The sequence below is a fragment of the Silene latifolia genome, chromosome Y (assembly GCF_048544455.1).
Source record: "Silene latifolia isolate original U9 population chromosome Y, ASM4854445v1, whole genome shotgun sequence".
NCBI classification, from domain to species: domain Eukaryota; kingdom Viridiplantae; phylum Streptophyta; class Magnoliopsida; order Caryophyllales; family Caryophyllaceae; genus Silene; species Silene latifolia.
The window spans coordinates 250991152-251000847 of record NC_133538.1 but is presented as its reverse complement, the minus strand read 5'-3'; the positions used below and the strand labels follow the sequence as shown (position 1 = coordinate 251000847).

Genomic DNA, 9696 nt, shown 5'->3' with positions numbered 1-9696 from the left:
GACTGATTGGATCATGTAATGGCTATTTCCTGTTGCAATTACTGCAACTTCTTTAATAATTACTTTTCAAGTTGCGGTTGAAAACCCTAGATTTACCGAGTATAAATACCCTTTACTTCATTGAATTAAACTCCACCAAAATCCGATTATTTTCTCTAAAAATATTCATCTTCAAGTTCCCTTGATTTCCAGATTTTAATCTTCAACACATCCTCAACAAACCGTCAAAAAATGGTTGCAAAAAAAAAATCTTCCAGGGAAGTGATGTCTTCTGGAACTCCATTCGTTCCAAATCTAGAGGAAGCCACTTCTGAAAATCTACCAGTGTCTTCTGCTTCTCAACCTCTTGTGGTTGAAAAGCCAATTGATCCCCCTCTTGAAATGATTTCAATCTTTCATAGAGAATTCGAATTTAAACCCACAAAAGCTTGATGCGTGCCTTTTGTATTCATTTATTCACTTGCTTGGCAACGCATTTCTATGAGTTTATTTGATTATTTCATTTTATTTCTGTTTTGGTAAAAATTTACCGGTTACGAATTTAATTATGTGAGTGATAGTGATTGATCTAGGCCAATTACAATTTGAATGTAACGATGACAATGAATGAAATAATGACGAATGCAAGAATGACACGGAGGATTTTTGGTGACGCGGAAAACCCGGTGTGGGGACAACCGCGGGGGGAGTCGGAATCCCACCAACTTTGCACTATAATCAAGGTTTAATATGAAAGTAAGGAAATACAATTATTATTTTAGCTAGTGAATTGTTGCCAAGTATAGACGGGATTTTTGAGGAATGATGCGTTGCTTGAGATAAATTTTGAATGCCCCTTTTCACAGTGAACTCCCTTGCTTTTATAGCTGCCAGAATCAGAGTTAGGGTTTCTGAGTTTCCTCTGCTTCTATTCCTGAATACCAGGTCAACTCCCTAAAGAATAGGGGTTTGTTGTTTGACTTGGTTAATACTCACTTTGCTGCACGTGTGTTATTTCATACTTCAAGTTGTGTTTGTTGGTTTTGATCTTATGGTTCTCAAAATGCCACATCATCAGACCTTTCCTTCTCTCATCCTCCAACAGCCATGCGCCATGTCACCTAGCTTTTCGCCTCTCTCTCTGCCAGTAAGAAGGCGCCACGTCACGGGTGATAAAATACAATTTTTATCCCTAACAATTACCCCTAAATTTCCGTCTCAAAATTTTTAGGCGGGAATTTCTGTTTGCGATGCGGAGAACTGACGGAGTTTTATCAGTTACCTTAGTCTCGAGAACTCTCCCACTTTATGTCTCTCAACCGCCACATTCATTATCCCACTATTCCACAAACTCTCTCTCCCCTATATACTACCTCCTCGGTTTCTTAACTCCTCACATTCCATTATTATCTCACCTTTATCACCTTCCTCTCCCACAAACTCTCCTCTGCCGGCCGCTTTCAACAGGTACTTCGTCCCCTTTTGCCTTCCTTTCTTTTTTTTCTTTGCATCTCGTTGCTTTATTATGTCACAAAAAACCGCTTCCTCAACCTCTGCCTCGGATCCAGCGGTCTCGTCCAAACTCTTCCTTCTGGTGGTGTTTTGTCCGCCAAACACTCGTGTGATTCTGAGTTCACTGCGGATGACGTCGCTCATATCAGCGAGAAGATTGGATTCTCCGATCAGGTAGAGTTCCATATTCCAACCCCAGGCCAAAAAGCCGACTTTGTGCACGAGGGATGGATATTTTTATATGAATATGCCTTCCGTCAGGGTCTGAGATTTCCATTCCCGCCTCTGGTTCAAGAGTTCTTGAATCTGAATCGGCTGGCCATTTGCCAAGTTGCTCCGTACACTTGGCAGACTTTGCTTGTAATTCACGCTATGAACAACCGCTTTGGTTATGACATTGGTCTCTCGGTCCTTGCTCACTTGTTCTCGGTCAGATCCCTAAGTCCTGGTCAAGTGACCATCCGGGTTCGAGATGGGGAGAAGATCTTCATCATCTTCCCTGTGAAGCCGAATGATAGCAAGTGGTTTACCCGCTTTATCTTTGTGAAAGTCATCACACTTTCTGCTCCTACTGACTATATCGCCAGTGCCTGGCGGTCGACCCATGGTACTTTCATGCTCAGATTTTTCTTTGGATTTTTCTTTTGATGCTCATATTTCCTTACTTGGCTTTTTGTGTAGGTCTGCGCCATTTGACCCCATCCGCTGATGAGGTTCCATCTCTTACAAAACTGTTTGGTCCTCCTGACGAGAATAGGACCTTTCCTAACCTGGTTCAGGACTCTACATTTGCTTCGAAAGAACAAGAGCTTAAAGAAGAAGAAGAAGAAGAAGAAGAAGAAGAAGAAGAAGAAGAAGAAGAAGAAGAAGAAGAAGAAGAAGAAGAAGAAGAAGAAGAAGAAGAAGAAGAAGAAGAAGAAGAAGAAGAAGAAGAAGAAGAAGAAGAAGAAGAAGAAGAAGAAGAAGAAGAAGAAGAAGAAGAAGAAGAAGAAGAAGAAGAAGAAGAAGAAGAAGAAGAAGAAGAAGCACGTGAATCAATGTCGACTGGTACATTACTTTATCCATTTCTAATTGTTTTTTCTGATTCTGGCTATGTGATGCCTTTCTGGCTTTGACTTGAACATTCCTGCCTTCAGGTTCCGCAAAATCCAAAGCCTCACTGACTGACATTTTGGCTCTGAGAGAAAAGAAGCGCGCCGAGAGCGCTCCCAAGCCTACCGAGAAAAGGAAAGCCACTACCGCCACTGGTTCTGGAACTCACGCTAAAAGAAGGTTTGATGCTGCTGGTCATGCCCAGGAGCAGGTTCCCCTCGAAGTCGTTCCTCTAGCTATGAGGCCTCCAATTCCTGGGTATGTTCCTTCTGCTTCTGGGGATTTTCCTGGTTCCAAATCTGCTCCTGCTTCTGGTCCTACTCTTGTTACTAAGTCTGCGCCTGCTAGTGGCTCTACCCCTGCCTCCGAATCTGTCCCTGCTTTTGGAGTTGTTCCTACTTCTGGAGCTGTTCCTGCTTCTGGAGCTGCTTCTGCTTCTGGAGCTGTTGCCTTAACATTTCCGGATGATTTTGGCAAGGCCAAATCCGCGCGTAATCTGTCTCTAATGGATCAGCTCCTGTTCCCTGCCCCCGAGTCTGCATTGGGGAAAAGAGCTTTGTATGAATTAGTGGACCGTGTAGCTGAGCATTCATTTGAGGTGAACACATGATGACTGGCTCAAAATATTCTCTTTTTTTTCCACTCTGTTCTGGGTTGGCAGTCTTTCCAGATGTCCTTATTTCTGAGGAGGAAAGTTCCTCTCGTGGAAGTTGAGAAGGCAGAGCTCCTGAAGCAGACGAAGGCAGCCGAGGAGAGCAAATTTCAAATCCAAGCTGAATTGGACAAGGCCCAGATTCTGCTGCTGGAGGAGGCTTTTCAGAAGCAGAAGTTGTAGAGCAGTCTTACTGATGTTGAAGGAAGGATCTATGGTGTTTAAAAGAATGCTGCTGAGGCTAAGGAATGTGTTGTCGAGGCCAAAAAATATGTTGCTGATGTTGAGAAACGCGCTTCTGATGCTGAGGCACGTGTTTCCCAGAATCTGGAAGAGAAGGCCTCCCTGGCTACCGAGGTGCAGGTGCTGAAGGAGAAGAATTCTGAGCTTGGGGACACCTTAATGAATGCTCTTGCCTATGCTGCTTTGGTGACGAAGATCGGGTGCATAAAGGCGTTCTAGAGTGGGGAGCACTTGACTTGGGACTTGGAAGCTGAAGAGGAGAGGCTTGCTGCTGATTTTCCTGATGGTCTGAACCTGGATCTGCTGGCTGGCATGGTGGGAGCAGGCAATGCTTCTGTTGATGATCCAGGTGCTGAGGAAGAGGTTACTTCTCCGGCTCCTGACACCCAGGCAGCTGCTTCTGAGGCTGTGGATCATATTGATCTAGATTAGCTTTTCCTGCGTCTGAGAAATTTTTATTATGCTTAATTAGTTTTTGGCCTTGCGGGGCGTAACACTTTAGTTTCATTTTGAACAGTTTGGCGTATTTTGGTCTGGTCCGGGGGCCAGATATATTTTGCTTTTGAACTTAATAATTTTCTGCTGGAAATATTTTGTGTCGTACCATTTCTGGTGCTTTGATTTGTCCATGCACGTCGTTTGTTTGGCCATCGCTGTCTAATTGCTGGCTAAGGGGTCTAGTACGCCCACTCGTTTAGAGAAGCCAGGCTTGCGCGGGTGCTAATGCATCGTGGGAGGCTGACTGTCCCGGTTGTACGTGCTTAGCAACGGACACATGCCTTCTGTAGTGAATACAGACCCTGCCAGATTAGTTCGCATTTTTATTCACTTGGTCATTTATTTGAAAGAAATTTTTAAAAGGGCATTTCTTTACTTAAAACATTTAAAGTGGTTTTATAACTTGAAAAATTCTTAGAATTGGGAGATATCATGGTCAGAATACATGTAGAGTTATTTCAGAACCAGAGAATGTTAAAATCTGAATACGTCCGAAAAATTTCAGAACCAAAAAATGTCGAACTTAGAACATTTTCGGAATCAAAAAATGTTTAAATTCTGAACAGGTGCAAAAGTTTTCAGAACCATAAAATGTTAAACTCAGAAAAAAATTTCAGAACCAGACAAATATTTAGAGCCAGAGAAATATTTAAAGCAATATCTAGAACCTGGCTGAGCTGTATCTGGTAGGCTGAGTACCCATTTGCTGACCATGATGGTGACTTAGGTGAAATACTTTTTCAAGTGGGTGATATTCCGGGATCTGGGAACCATTTGTCCTTCCATAGTCATGAGTCGGTAAGCTCCGTTTCCAACTATGCTTTCCACTTGATATGGCTCCTCCTAGTTGTAGGTGAATTTTCTTGCTTGCTGGTTCTTGGTATTCTGGAAGACTTTTCTCAGGACCAGATCTCCTACCTTCAGGGTTCTTACCTTTATATTCCTGTTACAGCTTTTGGCCAACGTCTATCGGTAGGAAGCCATCATGATATGGGCGTTGGTTCTAAGTTCATCTATCGTGTCCAGGCTGCTTGCCATTTCTACCTCATTCCGTTCTTCTGTTATGCATCCGTACCTGTGGGTTGGGACCCTAAATTTGGATGGAATGACTGCTTCTGCTCTGAACACCAGGCTGAAGGGGGTTTGTCCCGTTGCAACCTTGGGTGTGGTTCTGTCAGCCCAGAGAACCAGAGGCAGCTCTTCCGCCCATTTGCCCCCAATTTCTTCAAGCTTCTTTTTCAAGTTTTCAACAATGATTTTATTGCTGGATTCGGCTTGTCCGTTGGACTAGGGTTCCTAGGAATATATTTCTGCAACAAAATATTCCACCTAGCACAAAAAGCTTCTGCCTTATTTCCAAAAAAATGAGATCCATTATCACATATAATCTAAGATGGAATCCCAAACCTGCATATAATATTGCGTTTAATGAAAGATATAACCTGGGTTTCTGTAACCTGGGAGGATGATTCTGCTTCTACCCACTTGGAGATGTAGTCCGTCATGGCGAGCATGTAGATTTTGTTACCCGGCGCCCTGGGTAATGGTCCCACGATGTCCATTCCCCACTTCATGAAGGGCCACGGTGAGATAACCTGATGTAGAGGCTCTGCTGGCTAGTGGCTGACGTGGGCGTGCCTCTGACAAGCGTCATATCTTTTTGCGAACTCCATGGCGTCTTTGCGCATTGTGGGCTAGAAGTATCCCTGCCTCAGTGCCTTGTTGGACAGGCTCCTGCCCCCTGCATGGTTTCCACTGTGGAGATTATGCAAAACAGCCTGAGATTCTTCCTGATCCAGGTATCTGAGGTAGGGTCCAGTGTGGGACTTCCAGAACAGGACATCATCGATTAGTATGAACCTGGATGCTTTCATTTTGAAGCTTCATACCTCCTTTTTATCTCCTGGAAGGATATCATTCTACAGCCAGTTTAGGTATGGTTTCCTCCAGTCTGGAGTATTTTCTTCACTGCTGGTGGTACACAACACTTCTGCTTCCTGCTCAGGTTTTAGTATTGCTGGCTCCAGTACGTGGACAATTGGTATTGTGGAGACGGCTCCTGCTTTAAAGGTTGCCCCCAGGGTGACTAGTGCGTCTGCTTCTGCGTTCTGGTCCCTGGAGATTTGTTTGATGTTGAACGTGGCAAATCTGAGGGTCAGCTCCTTTGCTACATCTAGGTATGCCATCATCCTGGGAACCCTGGCTTCATAACAGTCATTTACATGGTTAACTATAAGTTTAGAATCACTGCAAACCTTGAGGGGTCTGATTTTCAGATCCAGAGCCAGCTTCAGACCCAGGATCAATGCCTCGTACTCTGTTTCATTGTCTGTGGCCTTCAATTCACATCGTACAGCCTGGACTATGAGATCTCCCTGGGGTGATTTGAGGACCAATACTACTCCTGCTCCTCTTGCGTTGGGGGCTCCATCCACATGCAGCACCCACACTTGTTCCCCTTTATCTTCCTCCAGACTCAGAATGTCCTGTTCCGCCTGGGTCTGGAGAGCCGTGCAGAAGTCAGACACAAAGTCTGCCAGAGCCTGAGACTTTATGGCCGTGCGAGGTTCAAATTTCAAATCATAATCGCTCAGGTGCACGGACCACTTAGCCATCCTCCCTGACAATTCTGATTTTCTCATGATAGTCTTAAGAGGATAGTTAGTTATCACAGAAATTGTATGAGACTCGAAGTAAGGACGCAATTTATAAGATGCTGTAACTAGTGCAAGGACAAGTTTTTCTAGTGACGTGTACCTGGTCTCTGCTGGAAGCAGAGACTTACTGGCGTAATATTTTGGGTACTGTGATCCTTCCTGCTCTCGCACTTGTACTGCACTAGCTGCTGCTTCTGTGACTGACAGGTACAGGAATAGTGGCTCTCCTGGTTATGGCTTCGATAGAAGTGGCGAGGTGCTAAGATAACGTTTCAGCTCCTGAAATGCTTTCTCATGATCCTCCATCCACTCGAATCTTTGGCTCTTTCTGAGTACGTCATAGAACAGCCTGCATCTGTCTGAGGATCTGGATATAAATCTGTTTAGAGTTGCCACTCTTCCATCGGCCGGACGTCTTTTTTGGTTTCGTGGTGACTCAAATGCAGTGCTTTGATTTGCTCGGTGCTGGCCTCTATCCCCCCCGGGTCACCATATACCCCAGAAATTTTCCAATGGATACTACAAAGGTACACTTTGTCGGATTAAGCTTCATTTGATATTTTCTGAGGGTATTAAAAGTTTCTGCCAGGTGCTGGTGATGTTGCGAAGCCTGCTTTGATTTGACGACCATATCGTCTATGTATACTTCCATAGTTTGGCCTATTTGCTCTTTAAACATCATGTTTACGGGGCTTTGATAGGTAGATCCTGCATTTTTCAGTCCAAAAGGCATGACATTATAACAGTAGATACCTCGCTCGGATCTGAATGCTGTCTTTTCCTGGTCGCTTGGGTGCATCTTTATCTGGTTATATCCGCTCAACACATCCAGGAATGTCAGAATCTCATGATCTGCAGTAGCATCCACCATGGCGTCTATGTGTGGTAGTGGAAATGGATCCTTTGGGCAAGCTTTATTTAAATCTGTGAAATCTACGCAGACCCTCCACTTGCCGTTCTTTTTCAGGACCACCACCACATTAGACAAATGAGGCGTGTCTTTTATATAAGGTTTTCACCCCATTTCCACACGCATTTCTGTACTTTTTATGTAGCATCGAGCTACAAATGCCCCCGAATATCCTACTTTGGTTCGTTTTATGTAATTTGCTGGAATTAACCGAAGAGGAGTTAAATCAAGCCTAATTTGTCCCAATTGCATGATTTCATGGAGAATAGGAGCCGGAGCTTGGAATCTAACATTTTGGAGACGCATGAGCTGGTTTTGGAAGGCGTTTCAAAGTCTAGCGTGCCTATATAGCTCAGTCGAGTAGTTTTCTACTCGATCGAATGCTTTATATACTCAAGATTGATCGATCGAGCAGTTTAAGAAGTCAATCGAGGAGATTTAGCAAGAAGTGCGCGATCGAGTAGTTTATTTCTACTCGATCGAGTGGTTGGATGCATAGTTACTCGATCGAGTGGTTTATTTCCACTCGATCGAGTGATTTACCCTTCTGAAGACTTTTTCCGCCTAATCATTTTATGGGCTTTTGTAATTAGTCCATAAATTAGGTTTTAGGATGGATTTTTCGTATAAGACAGAGCAGGGGGGCTACGTTAGAGGGAGCTCTTCCTTCGTTCGTTCACTTCACTGTATACCTTGCTACTGTTCTTGGATTTTGTTCTTCCTTTATACTTACTACTCAGATTCGGATACGATTGGTACTATTATTCTACTTTAATCCCTTAATACATTTTTATTCCTTTATTCCTTCTCTCTCTTATTTTTATCATAATTGCTTTAATTCAATTCTTGTTAATTCTGTCATTATATTTAGTTTCAATTATTCATATGTCGTAATAATGAGTTGCTAATTTCCTTCGGCTAAGACTATAGGGGATCCGTAATCATGAGGGAATAGTAATCGATTTATCGGGTTAATGCTAGTATAATCTTTGTTGGTTAAATGCTACAATTAACTATATCCGTCTTATTGTGTCGACGCAATTAGACATTTAATTCTTAGTGATCCTTGACCTGGACCGAAAGGTTGGAAAAGGCGAGACTAGTAGCGGACAATATGGTATTGTAGTGAGGGCGAAAGCTAAGCTATTTACGCTCTAGGGTGAATTGAGGACCGAAAGGTGACGTTCGTTACCCCTTAGACCGTATTTGCATTGACCTGAGATCTAGATTACTTGACTAAATGATTATGGTGAACCGTCTGTCTTAGCTGTTTCTCTTTATCTGCTTGATTCCTTCCTTTTAATTTCCTCTTCCTTATTCTTATTAGTTTAAAATATCACATTTAAAAACTCCCCAATTGGTTACCTTGACGAACTTAGATTAAGCTGACAAATTCCTACCTCTCTGTGGATTCGACCCGACTTCCCTAGCTATATTAGTTAGAGCCAGTTAGTATTTTTGACAGTGCGCGAGGACGTGTCAAATTTTGGCGCCGTTCTTGGGAGGTGGTGCAATTTTGTTGCTTTAATTAAGTTATCTCTCGTCTCAAGGAATTTATTCCTTGAGGCTGATCTCATTTCTGCAAAGTTTTGATTAGTCTTGCAGATTGTTCGTTGCTTTGTAAGTCTATTTGCCAGGATGCCTACGATTACTGAGCATATAAAGCCATGTGCTAGATGTGGCGAGGAAGGGCATGGTCCTATTGAATGCATGGCAAGTGTAGAGCGTGCCCTTGCTTATCGGAATTATAAGCAAGGAGTTCCTTTTTCTCAGTTGTATGAAGAAATAAAGAATGTCTCTACCCCTTCTACGCCGGTACCGCAGCCGGTCACTCCTTCTGCAAGTGAAGAAATTGCCGAATTAAAATCTATTATGATGAGTATATCACGGCAATCTGAAACTGTCATATCGGAATTGAAAGAACAAGTCGCGCAGTTAACACTCGCGAAAGACCAAACCAAGCTTCTTCCAATATGCGATCCAGTCAGTGCAATGAATTGTCAAAATGACCTTACTCATGAAGAAGACGAGGTTTTGATAGCTGAAGATACCCCGGAGGACGATCTAGATGAATTCTTAACCGAAATACTTGCAGCGTGTAATTAAGATACTCGATCGAGCGATTTCTCTACTCAATCGAGTGAATCAATTCA

General features: G+C 43.2%; 1 protein-coding gene across 1 annotated transcript; it reads right to left on the bottom strand.

The window, feature by feature from the left end:
- Positions 1–5895: 5895 nt before the first annotated feature.
- LOC141630438 (uncharacterized) lies at positions 5896–7504 on the bottom strand. The gene is made up of 2 exons (XM_074443259.1): positions 7387–7504; positions 5896–6833 (listed from the first exon to the last, which is right to left on the bottom strand). Exons 1-2 carry the CDS (start codon positions 7502–7504, stop codon positions 5896–5898), a joined length of 1056 nt encoding a protein of 351 aa, XP_074299360.1.
- Positions 7505–9696: the final 2192 nt, after the last annotated feature.

Coding starts and splice junctions, on each gene's coding strand:
- LOC141630438 (XM_074443259.1), bottom strand. CDS start 7,504: ATGGTGGATGCTACTGCAGATCATGAGATTCTGACATTCCTGGATGTG. Junction 6,834..7,386: donor AGCATTCAGATCCGAGCGAG/GTATCTACTGTT, acceptor TGTACCTGTCAG/TCACAGAAGCAGCAGCTAGT.